At 40.5% G+C, this 18941-nt stretch overlaps 1 protein-coding gene across 1 annotated transcript in view; it reads right to left on the bottom strand.

Moving 5' to 3' along the window:
* LOC106600510 (insulin receptor) overlaps positions 1-14379 on the bottom strand; it is a 95704-nt gene extending 81325 nt beyond the window's left edge. Inside the window, exon 1 of the mRNA XM_014191920.2 lies at positions 13221-14379. Coding sequence (XP_014047395.1) covers positions 13221-13305 — 85 coding nt within the window. The 5' untranslated portion in view covers positions 13306-14379. The remainder of the gene's footprint in view (positions 1-13220) is intronic.
* Between the last annotated feature and the right edge of the window lie 4562 nt (positions 14380-18941).

Raw genomic sequence — 18941 nt, 5'->3', positions numbered from 1 at the left:
GGTACGCTCAATAGTCCGGAAATTACGGTAATTTAACAATCTATTTATAAGGTAAAGTTGAGAGACATTATGAAACTGTCTGATAAGGTTTTAATATAAATAATATTACAGAATATAAATAATATTACAGAATATAATAACACTTCAGAACATGAAAACCCCAAAATATGCTGGGGAGCTGCAGCTGTACAGTTGTCCTGACATGATCCTCCTGGAAGAAGATTCCAAAAGAAACCGCAAGCCAACTACATAACGGCAGCTATGGAGCTTCTGATTCACTTCACTCACCTACTCAACAAGAAAACTCCAACATCAGCACTCTTATGTAGTGCATGTAGATACTTGCCTACATCTACTATGAATGCATTTAGATAATATCTACATGAATGAGTTAAATAAACCTGCACTGAAAATGTGGCTGGTATGAAGCCATATTCACCAGCCACTCAGACTTTTGTTTTCATCCACCAGCCACACTGGCTGCATGCCTGGTTCCATAAACACTGTACAGGTCTTACTGTAAAAAAAATATTTAATCTCAATTAGACTAACCTGTATAAATAAAGGTTAAGTGAAAATGAAACGGTTGGTTGACCACACAGTTAATTTGATGCCCTTGTCTGGAAAAAGTAGACAACAGGCGGAGGGGGCAAGGGCACTGTCCAGATGTGTGTGAGTGCGTGTCTCCCTCTACTCTCCCTCCTACACAACAGGTCAAAGTAATCCACTACATACGAATAGTGTGCCATTTGGGACACAAACCTCTCCCTGGGCCTCACACGCCTCTCCCTCCTACACTAGCGTGGCCTCAGGAAGAACACAAACACCCAGCAGCTATTGCAACACTTCCCTTTTCAAGGTTTTACTAGGTGGCTCGTTGGTTTGTTGTTTTCCAACATATGCTGCTGGAGCTAAGATCAGGGAGGCACCAGCGGACCAGACAATTGGCTGCAGCGGCGCGTGATGCAATCCATACCAAGAATGCCTTCAACTGAAATGTGTCTTCCGCATTTAACCCAACCCCTCTGAATCAGAGAGGTGTGGGGAGCTGCCTTAATTGACATCCATTTCATTGGCACCCAGGGAACAGTGGGTTAACTGCCTTGCTCTGGGGCAGAACAGATTTTTACCTTGTTAGCTTGGGGATTCGATCTAGCAACCTTTCGGTTACTGGCCCAACGCTCTAAACAGTACGCTACGAATAATAAACAGATTTCAGGTTTCAGACAACAGAACAGTAAAGGCACTTTAAATAATTACTAGCAGGCTCTTAACAAGGATTAGTGGTATTAACCATAGTCTGAGATCAACTATGCCTATGATGTTCTAAAAAATTCTCTATAATGTATTAAGCTTACTAGATGGCGATTCATGAATAATTGCTTAAGCTTTTAGGAACTGTGCCTCTAGGACCTTCAAACTCAACTCTGGGCCTCGAAGCCAGATCTACTGCATTTTGCTTTGTTCCCCTCAAATTAAATCAAATTGTATTTGACACATGTGGAAAACAATTTAAATCAAAAAAATGTTTACCTTTATTTAACTTGGCAAGTCAGTTAAGAACACTTATTTACAACGACGGCCTAGGAACAGTGGGTTAACTGCCTTGTTCTGGGGCGGAACGACAGATTTTTTTCCCTTGTCAGCTCAGGGATTTGATCTAGCAACCTTTCGGTTAATGCTCAATGGCCCAATGCTCTAACCACTAGGCTACCTGTACTTCAATCATTCCTCAAACTCACCAGCTGCATTAACTTTCACATATCCTTTTTCACATTGCTCAACGTAAAATACCCATTTTGAATGTTATAGTTTTTTTTCCATCTCTGAGCGATAATCTATCGACTCCTGGGGTCATTTCATGTTTTCATGTGTATCGATGCAAAACTCGTCATACCGGCTGTATTTCTGCCTGCTTGACAGGCAATAGCTCATATATACATGAAATGACCCCGGGAATCGATAGAACGTCGCTCAGAGATAGAAAAACGATAAAACATTCTTAATGGCTGAATCTTTCCTTGAACAGGTTGTTAGCTAGTTAGGTAACATGACTAAATAAGGTTGTTTGTTATCAAATCAATAATTAGCCACCCAGTTTAAAATAGCTGTTTGTAAAAGTATATAAAATGCGTGCGAATTTGTAAAAGGTCGCTCTGGTAATATGGGTCGTCTTTTGTTAATGATGTGCCCTAGAGACGAGCCGTTTTCATTGCTGTAAAGTACTGTGCTCTATTTTGTCTCTCTGACACTCAGAGGCTGTGCGACAGCGAACTTGCAAAGCCTACTCAGAAAGGCCTGTGCTCTTGGTTATACCAGGTGATGAAATTATGCAACGTTTCAACTTTGCTCGCTCTGCGCACTGCTCCAATCTATCAAATGTACATGCAGCAGAAGAACATCAAGGTCTGCATCCCTGCTTGACATCATAGCTAAATTCTATTTTAAAACCAAATGTAATAGATGCGCAGGAAGAGAGGACGGAGAGAACCTGTGAGTGATGGCTGGTAGGGTATGTGGCTGGTTGATTACAGCTGCTACATGTGATACACACATGAAAGTGAAATGGACATTAGTGAATGGGCGCATACAGGAGAGTTGCTGTTGCTTTTTTTTTGACTGAATTTATTAACAAAACTGACTTACATACTTTTTATAACAGGCGCCAGCGGGTTCTTTAGAATTTTAGAGTCGAAAAATTCAGTAGTATCAAATGAAACAGTATTCTAAAATGTTGGCAACGTTTTGGTACCGGTATACCATGCAACACTACAATGGATCCCTAACTGCTTTATGGTATCATGTAATATGAATGGGCATTGTTGAGGGCCATTGTTGACACTGAGGTAATTATTACCTGCAGAATAAGAAGGGCGTTTCCTTGATCAAGGTCAGTTAGTCATGGGCACGGACTGAGTACGCACCTCAGAAAGAAAGCACATTATCAGATCAAGGGCCATATGTATCAAGCATCTCAGAGTAGGAGTGTTGATGTAGGATCAGGTTTGCCTTTTAGATCATAATGAGTAAGATTATAGACAGGGGACCTGATCCTAAATCAGCATTCTTATTCTTTGCTTGATACAAACAGTTCCAGTTGCTTGAAAATGAGGTGTTTCACAGCTTGACAAAGTTGAACATGTCACCCAGGATTAAAGGACTATTGTTCAAGAGAACAATAAAGACAAACAATTCCTGTGTCAACCACACACACACTCATGGTTCTCTCACAGGGGGTGTCTCAAATGGCACCCTATTCCCAATATAGTACACTATTTTTGATGGGCCCTGGTCAAAAGTAGTACACTATATATGGCATAAGGTGCCTTTTGGGACATAACCAGTTCATTACCTGAGATCACCACTGACTGACTCTCCCTGTGTGGTGGCCATGTCAGCACCCTATTTTTACTTAACCTTTATTTAACTAGGCAAGTCAGTTAAGAACAAATTCTTATTTACAATGACAGCCTACCCCGGCCAAACCCTAACCCGGAAAATGCTGGGCCAATTGTGCGCCGCCCTATGGGACTCCCAATCACGGCCGGTTGTGATACAACCTGGAATTGAACCAGGGTGTGTAGTAAGGCCTCTAGCACTGAGATGCAGTGCCTTATCATGCTGAAACATGAGGTGATGATGGTGGATGAATGGTACGACATTGGGCCTCAGGAGCTCATCACAGTATCTCTGCCTGCCCCTACTATAACCCCACCGCCACCGCACTCTGTTCACAAAGTTGACATCAGCAAACCGCTCGACGCCATACGTAGTGCAAAATTCTCTAAAACACTGGAGGAATTTTTGTATTTATTTTATTTTATTGAATATCCGAAACATACAATATACTTGCAGTGAAGTCGCTCAACAACTACATCATACCAGTCATCGAACAGACTCCCATTCAGAGCGACACACAGAGGCATCCAGGGTCAATGCCCTGCTCAAGGGCACGTTGACAGATCTCCCACCAGGCCAAAAAACGTGAACCCGAACCCTCCAAGATCCCCCCACAATTCCCAAATAGCTGTCCCTCAACCATTCGAGACCCCTCACACAGTCCTCCCATAGAAGAAAAATTAAAAATACAATGAATTCCATTCCCCACCCCCAAGAACCCCCCTACGCACCAACAACTAAGAGAATGAACTAAAGAGAAAAAAGAAAAAGACAGAAGAAAACAAACAATGCAATTTTTTTTTAAGTATAAATAAATAAATGGACATCAAGGACAACTAAAATCATAACAGCAAAGCAAACTATATATGTTTGTGTGCATGTCTGGCACTATTACATGTATGTGTGTGTTCTTGTATGTGTTTATTTGAATGAGTGTGTGTATATGCATGTGTACAAACACCTGCACGGCATCAGCCTCAGGCAAACCGGCATTAGTTGTAAAAACACTGCCCCTCAGTGTCATTCAAACATACTTTTTATTATGTTTTAACTTGACTTTATTTTTTTACTTTTATCTCCCACACAGCAACTCCACTCCCACTTGTCTCCAATTCCACATCCCAACCCTCAGCCCATCCCACCCATCTCTGCTAGCCACCCACTTCGGATTTCTATGCAACATATATCTTTCAACTATGCTGTGATGTTTAACGTACAATTGATCTAATCAAATAAAATCCACAGATTGCGAGTTGAAAATAAATACTTTTACAAAGAGGAATCTTATGGTAGAGAAATTAACATGAAATTATCTGGCAACAGCTCTGGTGGACATTCCTGCAGTCAGAATGCCAATTGCACGCTCCCTCAAAACTTGAGACATCTATGGCATTGTGTTATGTGACAAAACTGCACATTTTAGAGTGGCCTTTTTTTGTCCCCAGCACATGGTGCACCTGTGTAATGATCATGCTGTTTAATCAGCTTCTTGATATGCCACAGAGAAATGCTCACAGGGATGTAAAAAAATGTATGCACAAAATGAGAAAGAAAAAGCTTTTTGTGTGTATGCAATATTTCTGGGATCTTTAATTTGATCTCATGAAACATGGGACCAACTCTTTACATGTTCCATTTATATTTGTGTTTAGTGTACATAGGGTATGGGGTACCATTTGGGATGCAGACAATAGCTTGTTACGTTACACAACACAATTACAGACCAACCAGATCTCATTTGACAAGAGTTAGTTCTTTAGTAGAGTTATGACAAAAGGATGTCTGTCTTTAACATGAGGCGCGGAAATTGAGCTTCATGAGCGAGATGGATTGATACGGTTTCTGGTTAGACTATTCCCTCTCCTGAGCACTTCAAGGATAGATACATGTACAGTGCATTCGGCAAGAATTCAGACCCCTAGACTTTTTTCACATTTGTCACGTTACATCCTTATTCTAAAATGGATTAATTTTATTTGACCAGTTAAGAACAAATTCTTATTTACAATGACAGCCTAGGAACAGTGGGATAACTGCCTTGTTCAGGGTCAGAACATATTTTTACCTTGTCAGCTTGGGGTTTTGATCTCGCAACCTTTCGGTTACTGGCCCAACGCTCTAACCACTAGGCTACCTGCATGGTGGTTAGTGGCTACCTGCCTAGTGGTTAGAGCGTTCCCTCAATCTGCAAACAATACACCATAAAAACAAAGCAAAAAACAGGTTTAGAATTGTATGCAAATGTATAAAAAAAGCAATAACTGAAATATTACATTTCATTTACATACAGTACCAGTGAACCCTAGTCATTCAAGGGTTTTGCTTAATTTGTATTATTTTCTACATTGTAAAATAATAGTGAAGACAGCAAAACTAAGAAATAATACATGTGGAATCAAATAGTAACCAGAAGACAGCCCTATTTCGGAAAAGACCAAGTCCATATTATGGCAAGAATAGCTCAAATCTGCAAAGAGAAATGACAGTCTATTACTTTAAGACATGAAGGTCAGTGAATCAGGAAAAAGTTTATTACACTGCAGTCGCAAAAACCATCAGGCGCTGTGATGAAACTGGCTCTCAGGAGGACCGCTACAGGAAAGGAAGACCCAGAATTACCTCTGCTGCACCTCAGATTGCAGCCTAAATTCTTCACAGTTCAAGTTAGACATCTCAACGTCAACTGTTCAGATGAGACCGTGAATCAGGCCTTCATGGTCAAATTGCTGCAAAGAAACCACTACTAAAATAGGACACCAATAATAAGAAGAGACTTGCTTGTGTCAAGAAACACAAGCAATGGACATTAGACCAGACCAAAGAACAGATTTTGCACTGATGAGTCGAAATTTGAGATTTATTGGTTCCAACCGCTGTGTCTTTGTGAGACGCAGAGTAGGTGAATGGATGATCTCCGCATGTGTAGTTCTCACCTTGAAGCATGGAGGTGGTGGTGTGATGGTCCTTTGCTGGTGACACCCTCTGTGATTTATTTAGAATTCAAGGCAGACTTAACCAGCATGGCTACCACAGCATTCTGCAGCGATATGCCATCCCATCTGGTTTGTGCTTAGTGGGACTATCATTTGTTTTTCAACAGGACAATGACCCAACACACCTCCAGGCTGTGTAAGGGCTATTTGACCAAGAAAGAGTGACGGAGTGCTGCATCAGATGACCTGGCCTCCACAGTCACCCGACCTCAACCCAATTGAGATGGTTTGGATGAGTTGGACTGCAGAGTGAAGAAAAAGCAGCCAACAAGTGCTCAGCATATGTGGGAACTCCTTCAAGACTGTTGGAAAAGTATTCCTCATGAAGCTGGTTGAGAAAATGCCAAGAGTGTGCAAAGCTGTCATCAAGGCAAAGGGTGGCTACTTTGAAGAATCTGAAATATATTTTAATTTGTTTAACACATTTTTGGTTACTACATGATTCCATGTGTTATTTCATCGTTTTGATGCCTACACTATTATTCTCCAATGTAGAAAATAGTAAAAATAAAAACCCTGGAATGAGTAGGTGTCCAAACTTTTGACTGGCACTCTCTATAAATAAAAAGGTGTTTTTTAATTTTAATACATTTGCAAAAATGTCTAAAAACCTGTTTTCGCTTTGTCATTATGGGGTATTGTGTGTAGATTGAGTAAAAAGGTTTATTTAATACATTTTATAATAAGGCTGTAATGTAACAGCATGTGGAAGAAGTCAAGGGGGTCTGAATAGTTTCTGAATGCACTGTAGATACTGTCTAGTTCAGGAATAGATTGATAATGTCTAGTTTGACAATATGGCCACTTTGGAGATATCAAAAATACATGTATTCTGCTAAGTGGAAATGAGCAGGGCGACACTGATAGGGAGGTAGACGCAGAGTAGTAGTAGGGCCGGGATAGGTGCCCACGCTGAAGGGTGACGTGTACGTGCTGCAGGCGGCAGCATTACCCACTAGACAGCCTCAGGCACACTTCTGAGATAGATTGATATTGTCTGGTTTGACGACCTGACCACTTCAGATGATTTAATTGGCAAGCTGAGGTGAACTACTCTACGTTGGAGACCTGAGGTGACCTACTGGACGGGGGTACCTGAGGTGAACTACTACTTTACATTGGAGACCTGAGGTGAACTACCGTACGATGGATGGTAGCACAATAGTATAATGATGAACAAACAAACATTGCAGGCAGAACTAAAACGTAAGACATTCTACCATGTGGAAGGAGGGTGAGACCTGTGCATACAGATCTGACAACAGAATAGAACGGATGCAGGATACAGATAGGACAATTCTTAATCTATGCCTACACTCAATCTATGCCTACACTCAATCCTTCAGTATGTAAAATGGGGTGATGTAAATGTAAAAATAAAACCAAATAAAATCCACCCAGGATTTTAGTTTCATTTAGCCATTTTGACAAGCTAATTAAATAAGCCTTGTCCAAGCCAGAATTGTCCATTTTGATTTAAGTATTGGGTCAATAAACATTTACAATTCCTTCACAACATAGGTTACATAAAGACACTGGCTTGGTTCAGCCAAAGCGTTGGTCAGTTACTGTCAGTCAATGTTATGAAACACTTTCAGTGAGGCCTAAGTTTCTCTCACTCACTCACTGGTTCACTGTCAAGTCGGAGAGGTGCGAGAAGGGGGCCAGTCAGAACCAGTAGCCGAGCAACACACAAATTGTTGATGAATTGTCAGTCGCGCAACAGAATCTCACACAAACTGGTCTGATGACATTACCCAAACTCCCCCCTTTCAGTTTAATGAAAAAGCTAGCTTCACATTACTATTAGGGTTTTTTCAACTCTGTCCAACTCGCTCTCTCATCCCGTCACATAGGCTGAAACCAAACTCGACAGCGTTTAACATCCAAAACAAGTACAGAGGTGTTAGTCGAGCATTTGATTTGTTGCAATGCTGCTAGACAAAGGCTGTTTAAGAGGGTCAACTCCCATGCCTAAATACATTAATGGTGCATAGTGTTGGTGCAAGAGTAGGTATAGGCCTATTTCATCACAAAGTCTCAAGAATTCTACTACACTGACTCTTACCAGCTTTTTAAATAGTTAGTTAAAAGATCACGAGTGGGTCACCAGGTGCAGACGGGGTGAATAGAAACCATACGCAGAACTCCAGAGTGTGACCATTTAGTCGTATTTTGTGACCTTTTAACTTGGCTGTGCGAGTTTCATTTTTAATTGCTTGCACTGGTGCGATCTGCCCATTCCACCTCAATCAAAAAGTCCTATTTTTGGGCAGATAAATTCATGAATTTGTTCAACAGTAAAGTGCATTATCCGCAAGATTCCTGTAATAAGTGTCTGCCCTGACAGTGTGCCTGCCCGTTTCACTGGGGCAGGCTGCTGTAATGAACGAGCCTCTCACTCGCTCTCCCCACTCATGATTGTAGAACATTTAAAAATGCAATTGCGGGGGAAAATACAACTTTGGAAGCAACTAGTTGTCCATATTAAAAAGAGAGGAGTGTCTCAACCTTCTGTAGGTATAGTTGTTCTTTTTCAACTATCATTACTGTGCTCAAAGCACTGTTCTACAATCAAGATACCTGATATGGCTTTGAAATACGGAGGGTGTGAAATTACGCATCGGCCATCGCAAGTGAACTAGCCTCATTGCACTTACATGGCTACTAGCAGTAGGTGTTATATTTAGAGTTAGCCATCTAGCTAATGTGTTGAGTTTCTACTTCCTCAGGTGGTGAATTAGCACCAACTGAATTAGAGAAATAATATATTGTTAACGTACATAAAGATGAAGGCAAATTAATCTCTATTTAACAAGACATTCTGGAGCCCTATTTGACAGTAAAATATTTTAAGAAATAGCCTAATTGTCAAGCCAAAATGCATGACTATCACTGGATCAGGTTGCATATCAAAATATTTTGAATCATGCATTCCTGTTTGGACGTGTTAGATGAAACAACTTATACAGAAAAAAATAAACGCAACATGCAACAATTTCAAAGATTTTACTGAGTTACAGTTCATAAGGAAATCAGTCAATTGAAATATATAAATTAGGCCCTAATCTATGGATTTTACATGACTAGGCAGGGGTGTAGCCATGAGTGGGCATAGGCCACCCACTGGGGCCACAAATAAGACAAATAACAGCACAACAGTTGTATGCAGAACGGCATCTCGGAATGCACAACTCGTCGATCCTTGTCACAGACAGACTATTGCAGCAGACGACCACTCTGGGTTCCACTCCTATCAGCTAAAAACAAGAAACGGCTCCAGTTGGCACGCGATTATCAACACTGGACTATTGAGGAGTGGAAAAACATTGCCTTGTCCGAGGAATCCCGGTTCCTGTTGAGTCATGCTGATGGCAGAGTCAGGATTTGCTGTAAGCAGCATGAGTATATGGACCCATCCTGACTGGTGTCAAAAGGTACAGACTGGTGGCGGTGGTGTACTGTCGTCCAATCTGCAGCAACTGAGTGATGCCATCGAGTCAGCATGAACCAAATACCCTGTGGAATGTTTCCAACTTGTAAAATACATACCCCAAAGAAAATCAGGTTGTTCTGGAGGCAAAGGGGGTCCCGACCCAGTACTAGATGGGTGTACCTAATTAACTGGTCGGTGAGTGTAAACTGCCCTCTTTTAACCTGTTAGGGCTAGGGGGCAGTATTGACACGGCTGGATAAAAAACATACCCGATTTAATCTGGTTACCACTCCTACCCAGTAACTAGAATATGCATATACTTATTACATATGGATAGAAAACACCCTAAATTTTCTAAAACTGTTTGAATGGTGTCTGTGAGTATAACAGAACTCAAATGGCAGGTCAAAACCTGAGAGATTCCTTTACAGGAAGTGGCCTGTCTGACCATTTCTTGAACTTCTTTTCCATCTCTATCATTTACTAAGGATCTCTGCTCTAACGTGACACTTCCCACGTCGTCCATAGGCGCTCAGAGCCCGGGAAAAAACAGAATGTCGTCATTCCAGCCCCAGGCTGAAACACATTATCGCCTTTCTCAAGTGGCCGATCAAGGGACACGGGCTTATGCGCGTGACCCCGACCGCCCCTGGAATTTTTTCCTCTGTTTGCCGAAAAGGAGATTCCCTGTCGGAATATTATCGCTTTTCTACGAGAAAAATGTCGTAAAAATTGATTTTAAACAGCGGTTGACATGCTTCGAAGTACGGTAATGGAATATTTAGAATTTTATTGTCACGAATTGCGCCATGCGCGTGACACTTCTTTACTATTTCGGATAGTGTCTGGAACGCACGAACAAAACGCCGCTATTCGGATATAACGATGGATTATTTTGGACCAAACCAACATTTGTTATTGAAGTAGCAGTCCGGGGAGTGCATTCTGACGAAGACAACAAAAGGTAATCAAACTTTTATAATAGTAAATATGATTATGGTGAGTGCTAAACTTGCCGGGTGTCTAAATAGCGAGCCCGTGATGCCTGGGCTATGTACTTAGAATATTGCAAAATGTGCTTTCACCAAAAGCTATTTTAAAATCGGACATATCGAGTGCATAGAGGAAGTCTGTATCTATAATTCTTAAAATAATTGTTATGCTTTTTGTGAACGTTTATCGTGAGTAATTTAGTAAAATGTTAGCGAATTCCCCGGAAGTTTGCGGGGGTATGCTAGTTCTGAACGTCACATGCTAATGTAAAAAAGCTGGTTTTTGATATAAATATGAACTTGATTGAACAAAACATGCATGTATTGTATAACATAATGTCCTAGGGTTGTCATCTGATGAAGATCATCAAAGGTGAGTGCTGCATTTAGCTGTCTTCTGGGTTTTGGTGACATTATATGCTGGCTTGAAAAATGGGTGTCTGATTATTTCTGGCTTGGTACTCTGCTGACATAATCTAATGTTTTGCTTTCGTTGTAAAGCCTTTTTGAAATCGGACAGTGTGGTTAGATTAACGAGAGTCTTGTCTTTAAATGGCTGTAAAATAGTCATATGTTTGAGAAATTGAAGTAATAGGATTTTTAAGGTTTTGAAAATCGCGCCACAGGCTGGCAGTGGCTGTTACGTAGGTGGGACCTAGCCCATAGAGGTTAATCTCCGTCTTTGTTGGGAGGGCAACAGAAGCTAGGTTGTTCGTACCATGTCCATCCTTTATCCTTACCATTCATTTGAACTAATTTGGTTTATCCAATCTCATTCAAATCAGTGTCGTAAAAAACCTGCAATTAAAGTGGTTGGTTTGACATAATACTTTAAGGCCAAACTAACTATTTTAAACCTCCGTCTTTGTTTACTCACTGTTGTACATGTGCATCCGGTTCCTTTACCATTCATCCTTTACCATTCATTTGTTTCAACCAATTTCATCCAGTGCTGTGATAAACCTGCTGTGATTTCAGAAAGTGTCTGGTTTAACATTAAGTACCCTCTTTTAATCTGTCATTTTGTTAACTAATTTACTGCTATTTGCAACACAACAGTCAATCTAGTGAATCACACAGTAATGTAGATGGCTAATACATGTACATGTCTTGTAATAATGACTATTAGTGAGTGAATGTGTGGCGTATGTGTGTTGGTGTGAGTGCTGAGAAGTGTATGTCTGCGTTAGGCTGTGTGTACGTGTGTGTGTGTTGGTGGGGGTGCTGTATGAGTGTGTAGGGATGCTGAGAAGTGTTTGTGTGTGTGCGCGCGTGCACTCTAGTCCTATTCAGAGGGGCTACTGAATACAACGGTGACACAACCTAACTTACTAACTAGTAAATAGTTACCCTACTTTTTGTTCATGATCATGTCATCCCAATTACTCTGTTACCACCCCTGGTGTGTGTGTGTTTGTGTGTGCTCACTCAAGTACATGGGCGCCACCTTACTCTTCAGTGTAGACTCCCAGGAGTGCATAAAATCAATATACATGTTAACAATAGGACCACCTGATTTTAAATTAATGGGTTTAACATACTGTATTTGTTTTATTCTGTACCGACTAATTAGCATATTCATATGCATCTGATTTGCATAAGGCCATATTTTTTTATTCTAATTTCAAAAATTGTTTCAATTTGTTACAAACTCTCAGTTATGCATAAAGCATGTATATTTGTTAATAATATGACCATTGGCCTCAAATTAATGTAATTATGCATTCTGTACTGCCTACTGTGCATATTAAGTGCCTAATTGTCATAATATTACATATACATTTCATAAATGGCAGAACAATATGACCACTCCATCTTAAGATATTGGACAAAACTGGTTGAAATTAAGAATCCATACAGGTGCTTTGGTGCCTTTCTGACAAGGGATTATCATTGACCTGTCCACAATTGTTTTTTTTTAACCTTTTCTGATCACGTGAAAATAAGATCTCAGCGATGGTGAGTCTACACCCTCATGAAATAAAGTGTTCTGTGTCCTGAAAAGCTGTACTATATGGAATACAAAGTATAACACAAGAACCAGGGTCTCATTTTGAGCCCTAACACCCTACCCCTAATCAATTTGTGATGTACATTGCACCTATTTGATAGCCAAGCACATTTATGGGATAGACATGAACAATTGCAGGTTGCAAAGGCATTTTGGCCAGTTTAGGTGGTTAAGTAATTTTTTTACTAACCAAAAAGTCAATAAAATAGACCTTTGTCCGTTTAAATCTAGCGTATCTAACGAAAAGGTTGGCCTTGCTGTCATCATAGCGGATATTGATGTCAAAGCAGAGCCTTCCAAAAGCAAGTTAAGTGACAATCTTAAATTAGGTACAATTATGCAAGTGAACACAGATGAGTAGGGTGAGAAGATTATAACTAGGTACTTACTTTCTGTATTTTCTCCATTCGTTTGCTGACAATTCCATATGTAGACAGCAGTCACAAAAACCACAAGGAAAGTCCGCTGACACATATTAAATCAATATCCGACCGACGACACAGTCGAGAGCAACTGGGTTTGAATCCGTGTCTACTCGGTTAAAACTAGCTTGCAAGTGGTTTGTTAGCTAAACCACGAGAACCCACAGGTAAACAAAAATAAAAACATGCATTCCGGAAAAATGGGCGGAGGGAAGTTAAGAGTCCAACGTGTTCACTAGCTACCTGGTTAGCCACTGCTAGTTATCTGTACAGATCTGGTGGATATTCAAAATCGCCACAAACAAATGCAACAATGTGATTCATTGTGGACAAACGAAGCTAAAGTCTCACTTGCCAATAACTTGCATGGCATTTTGTCTTTTCAATTGTTCTTGATTCAATCCAGTCTCGAAAGTCATAGAACAGGCCAAGGGGAGTAGCTAGCTAACTGCTAGCTGGCTGTGCAGCAGGCCACAACGCAAGTTAGTGCGATTTGATACCAACTCACAATTGAATTACGCTTTCGGCAACACTCGCTATGGCGCCGTGTATCTACTTCGGAAATTGCTTATTCCCTTGCATTGAAAGAACAAAAGCCACAGCTAGTGATGTGCAGCAATTTCTCTCGTGACGCAGTCCCGCATTCTGTAGCTTCCCTTATGACAACTTCAGGTTCATGGCACGCGTGGCGTACTAAACCAAATCCACGGGTCACTGAGTTTCACGCTCACCGCTGGTGTCTTTCACAAAAATACCCCAATAATAAACGCAAAAGTATTGCGATTACTAGGTCGTTTACTTAAACTCATCTGAACCTTGTATGGAGAGAATAAATAATTAAACCGCAAACTCGATTCGGTCAACACTAACATTAACGAGACAACATTTACTGTCAGACTTCGCCGTTGGTCAAGTTGTTCGCACTATTTCTTCGCAATAAAGCGCGTTTAGGTGATTTTACATGAGGGATATCTCCCTTCAAAATGACCACATGGTTATTGCATAACGACAACAGCAAAAAATAAAGTCGAAAACTTATATTTTAGGCTCCCACATGAGAGGTAGATTGTTAAATCCTCTTCTCTGCCTCTCCTCCGCCAGTAAACAAAACCTGCAAGTGAGCCAGCTGGGGCTAAAGGGAAATACGGACTGGAATATATTGGATTAGGCAGTTAGACTAAAAATACTGTAAAAACCTATATTGCATCTGTGAATAGGCTACAAACGAGCGGGGGTCATACCATGGATCATCTTTACTACTATAACCCATAGAAACGCATTAAATAACACATTCATAAATGGAAAAAAATAAAGAAAAAATTAATCATAAGGAATAAGATTTTTAAGTGTCTGTCCTATATTTAGAATACGACCGATTTTCGGCACGTCTTAGAAATAACGCTATAGCTTGGCCACCTTTCACCGCAGATGCGGAAGGCCGACACAGCTGGGTGTGAGAGATTGAGATGCAGCCCATGGAGAAAAAAACTGATATCTCTAGTTTAAATGTACTGATTTTGATGGGGATTTTTATTATTATTAATTACTTAGATTGACGCACCACTACGTCAATAGACTCTTAATTAATTATGTGTTGGAATAAAGGTCCACTTTCAATTAGGGTCATGAGTATGTTGATTGAACTCCACTCCATGGTCAAGGAAGTTTCTGTTGAACTCCACCAATGGAGTGGAGCAGAGACCAGGCTTTGTGGTCAATACTTAAACAACTGTAAATTATGAAACACCTACCTTGTACCTATGTTTGACGTCTGTAGTTGAGTGACTTTCTTTGTCAGTTGGTGGTTGTATTTGATTAACATTTATTGAAAAAGTATGGATTTCAACAAACAAAGGCATGCAACTACAGAGGGCAAATATAAGTACACAGTAAGCGTTTAATAATTGAAAGTATTGCCCTTGGGGCGAATTGATGTAGTTGGAGCTGAATTCCCTAGGAGTTCATCAGAAACTTCCTTGACCATGAAGAGTTTAGTCAGCTAGGTCAGGAGGAAAAATATTTTCTAGAACACTTGTTGATTACATTTTAATTTCTTCCCCCTCTTATTTAGTTTTATGTTCAGAGGACGCCAACCAACCTGCCCATCCAGTTTTAAGACATGGTGGGAAAGGGGCGGGGGCAGTTGTGTGTCTGTTAATCATGGTCTGCATTACAAACGGCACCCTATTCCCTTTATAGGGCACTACTTGAATAGGGTGCCATTTGAGACACAAACTCGTAGGCTAGACCAACAATTCAAGGACACCTAAGCAGTACCTGCAATATTCTCTTTGGAAAGGGGGATACCTATGCAGTTGTACAACTGAATGCTTTCAACTGAAATGTGTCTTCTGCATTTAACACAACCCCTCTGCCTTAATCGACATCCACGTCTTTGACGCCCGGGGAACAGTGGGTTAACTGCCTTGCTCAGGGGCAGAACAATTTTTACCTTGTCAGCTCGGGGATTCGAAGGTTGCTGGCCTAATGCTCTAACCACTAGGCTACCTGTTTAAACATCACATTGTCCAGCATTGTTATCTCTTCTCTCTGTGTTAGTCCTTGGCAGCCTTTATGGGAAAAACAGCTGCACTGAAACCCCTATGCTCAGATATCCTCCCTATGTCAATGCTATCCGCTTAGAGAGGAACTATCACCCGTGGTGGAAAAAGTACCCAATTGTCATACTTGAGTAAAAGATACCTTAATAGAAAATTACTCAAATAAAAGTGAAAGTCACCCAGTAAAATACTACTTGAGTAAAAGTCTAAAAGTATTTTGTTTTAAATATACAGTACCAGTCGAAAGTTTGGACACACCTACTCATTCAAGGGTTTTTCTTATTTTTTTGTCTTAATGCCAAGAGTGTGAAAAACTGTCATCAAGACAAAGTGTTGCTACTTTAAAGAATCTGAAATATAAAATACATTTTGATTTGTTTAACACTTTTTTGCTTACTACATGATTCCATATGTGTTGTTTCATAGTTTTGAAAATAGTAGAAATAAAGAAAAGCCCTGGAATGAGTAGGTGTTCTAAAATCTTTGACTGGTAGTGTGTGTGTGTGTGTGTGTGTGTGTGTGTGTGTGTGTGTGTGTGTGTGTGTGTGTGTGTGTGTGTGTGTGTGTGTGTATATATGTATGTATGTATGTATGTATGTATGTATGTATGTATGTATGTATGTATGTATGTATGTATTACATAATTCCAAACTTTTGACTGGTACTGTACTTAAGTATCAAAAGTAAATGTAATTGCTAAAATATACTTAGGTATCAAAAGTAAAAGTAAAAGTATATATCATTTCAAATTCCTTATATAAAGCAAACCAGACAGCGTAAATTTCTTGTTTTATTTTATTTACGGATAGTCAGGGGCATGCTCCAACACTCAGACATCATTTACAAACATCAGAGGCAGTAGGGATGACCAGGGATGTTCTCTTGGTAAGTGTGTGAATTAGGCAATTTACCTGTCCTGCTAAGCATTCAAAATGTAACGAGTACTTATGTGTCAGGGAAAATGCATGGAGTAAAAAGTACATACTTTTCTTTAGTACTGTAGTGAAGTAAAAGTTGTCAAAAATATACAGATACTCCGATAACTACTTAAGTAGTACTTTCATGTATTTTTACTTAAGTACTTTACACAACTGACTGTCACTAAGACATATGTGTACCAATTGTTTCCAGTTTTAGCTTTCTGAATTCACTTGTGTTGTCTGTATGTATGTATTGTTGAATAGGTGGATAACATCCCAAATCGCACCCTAGTCTCCTCATTGTGCACTAGTACACTACTTTAAAAAAAAGTTATGCACTACGTAGGGAATAGGGTGCCATTTGAGGCATACATAGTCTCACGTGCCAGTCTTAAAGGGCTGAACTGAAGGGGTCTTTTCCTACACTGCTGTAGGGAGACACTATTGAAGATGTGGGAGTATGTGCCCGTGCCAAATGGCGACCTATTCCCTAAATAGTTGAGCATTATATAGGGGGATAGGGTGCCATTTGGGACTAACCGATATGTGTTGATGTTCACAGTACACTTAGAAAAAAAGGAGCTATCTAGATCCTAAAAGGGTTCTTCGGCTGTCCCCATAGGATAACCCCTTGAAAAAACATTTTTGGTTCCAGGTAGAACCCATTCCACAGAGGGTTCTACATTGGAACACAAAATGGTTCTATGTGGAACACAAAGGCTTCTCCCTGGAACCAAAAAGGCTTTTTCAAAGGCCTATCCCTCTTGAGTTGGGACAACGTGTTTTTTTATTAAGTTAAACGTGCTCTTTATGAAAAATGTTTTTTGGGACCAAGTTACACTTCTCAAAAGGCGGCGAACTGGTGGAACGACCCACAAATACTGGCTCTCCTCTTCCCTGGCTGCAACTCTTTCCCACACTTCATTGTTGGCGTGGAGAGGACAATGTGTTCTTCTCAACCAACATAACTGGTAAAATAAGGGTCCTAGATAGATAATAGATAATAATAGAAAAATAGATTTTACTACACTGCGTCTAAAATGGCACCGTATTACCTATTTAGTGCACTACTTTCGATGAGAGCCCTATGGGCCCTGGTCAAAAGTAGTTCAATACATAGGGAATAGGCTCCCATTTGGGACGCATGATTTGATAGGGTGGAGATGCTTATTGTTCATTTATTGTAATCATAACTAACCACAAGCCTACCTGTGTTCAAAAGTTGATGGGTGATGCTTATAACTGATAACAACAAGCGGAATGATGACTTAGATTAGTTTTTCTGTACTGGCAGCCAGGGGATTGGCTGGACAATACCACCAGTGTTAACTCACTACCTGTTAGCATCCTGCCATCCCAGCAGGACCAGTACATTTCGGATAAAAAAAGGAACCTCTTCTGTCACCAATTAAGAGAAAATAGCCCTCAATCTTACAGGAATTCAAACACATGCACAAACACTCACATACGCACCAATGATGTCTATAAACCCTGGATGACTGACAGGGGATGCTGTATTGAAGCCACTGTGCAGCCATTTTGGTACTACATTCATTTTTGACAAGTGTATTATATTACAGACACCTTAATGCATGCTTTTTTAAATTATTAGGTGAATCAAGTGAACTAGTTCAGGGCTAAAACAAAATTGTGAAACATCTGGAGCTGTCACAGGATCCAACGAAAGTGGCGCCCCTCCTCGGTCGGACGGCGGTCGGCGGTCGTCGTCGCCGGCCTATTAGCTGCCACCGATCGTTGTTTCTGTGTCGTTTAGTTTTGTCTGTCTGTTCCGCACCTGTTTTGTGTATGTCATTAGTGGGGACTTATTTAATGTGTGTTTTCAGTTGGGATTTTGTGCGGGATTGTTTATTGTCCACGTTGTGTTACCGACAATTATTATCGAAGGATTTACCGGGCTGCGCTCCGTGCCTTTGAATTATATTTGGTGTTTTATGGGAAAGTGTTTCTCCCAGGCGAACTTTGTATAGCGCCCTGTGCTTTTTGGCGTTTGTGTGTGTCCGTTTTATTAAAAGACACTCACCTCCAGCACCTCTGTCTCCTGCATTTGATTCCGCCTATCTGCCAGTCCAAATCAGACGTGACAGGAGCTCCCCATGGAGAAGCTTGAGAATCACTGGGCTAACTTAACCAGGTAACATTTTGAGTTAGTATCTAAACATTTTGAGTTAGGATCTCAATATCTTGAG

Source organism: Salmo salar, chromosome ssa03 (genome assembly GCF_905237065.1).
Source record: "Salmo salar chromosome ssa03, Ssal_v3.1, whole genome shotgun sequence".
Taxonomy (NCBI): Eukaryota; Metazoa; Chordata; class Actinopteri; order Salmoniformes; family Salmonidae; genus Salmo; species Salmo salar.
The sequence above is the reverse complement of the archived record's forward strand: the minus strand, read 5'-3'. Positions and strand labels throughout refer to the sequence as shown.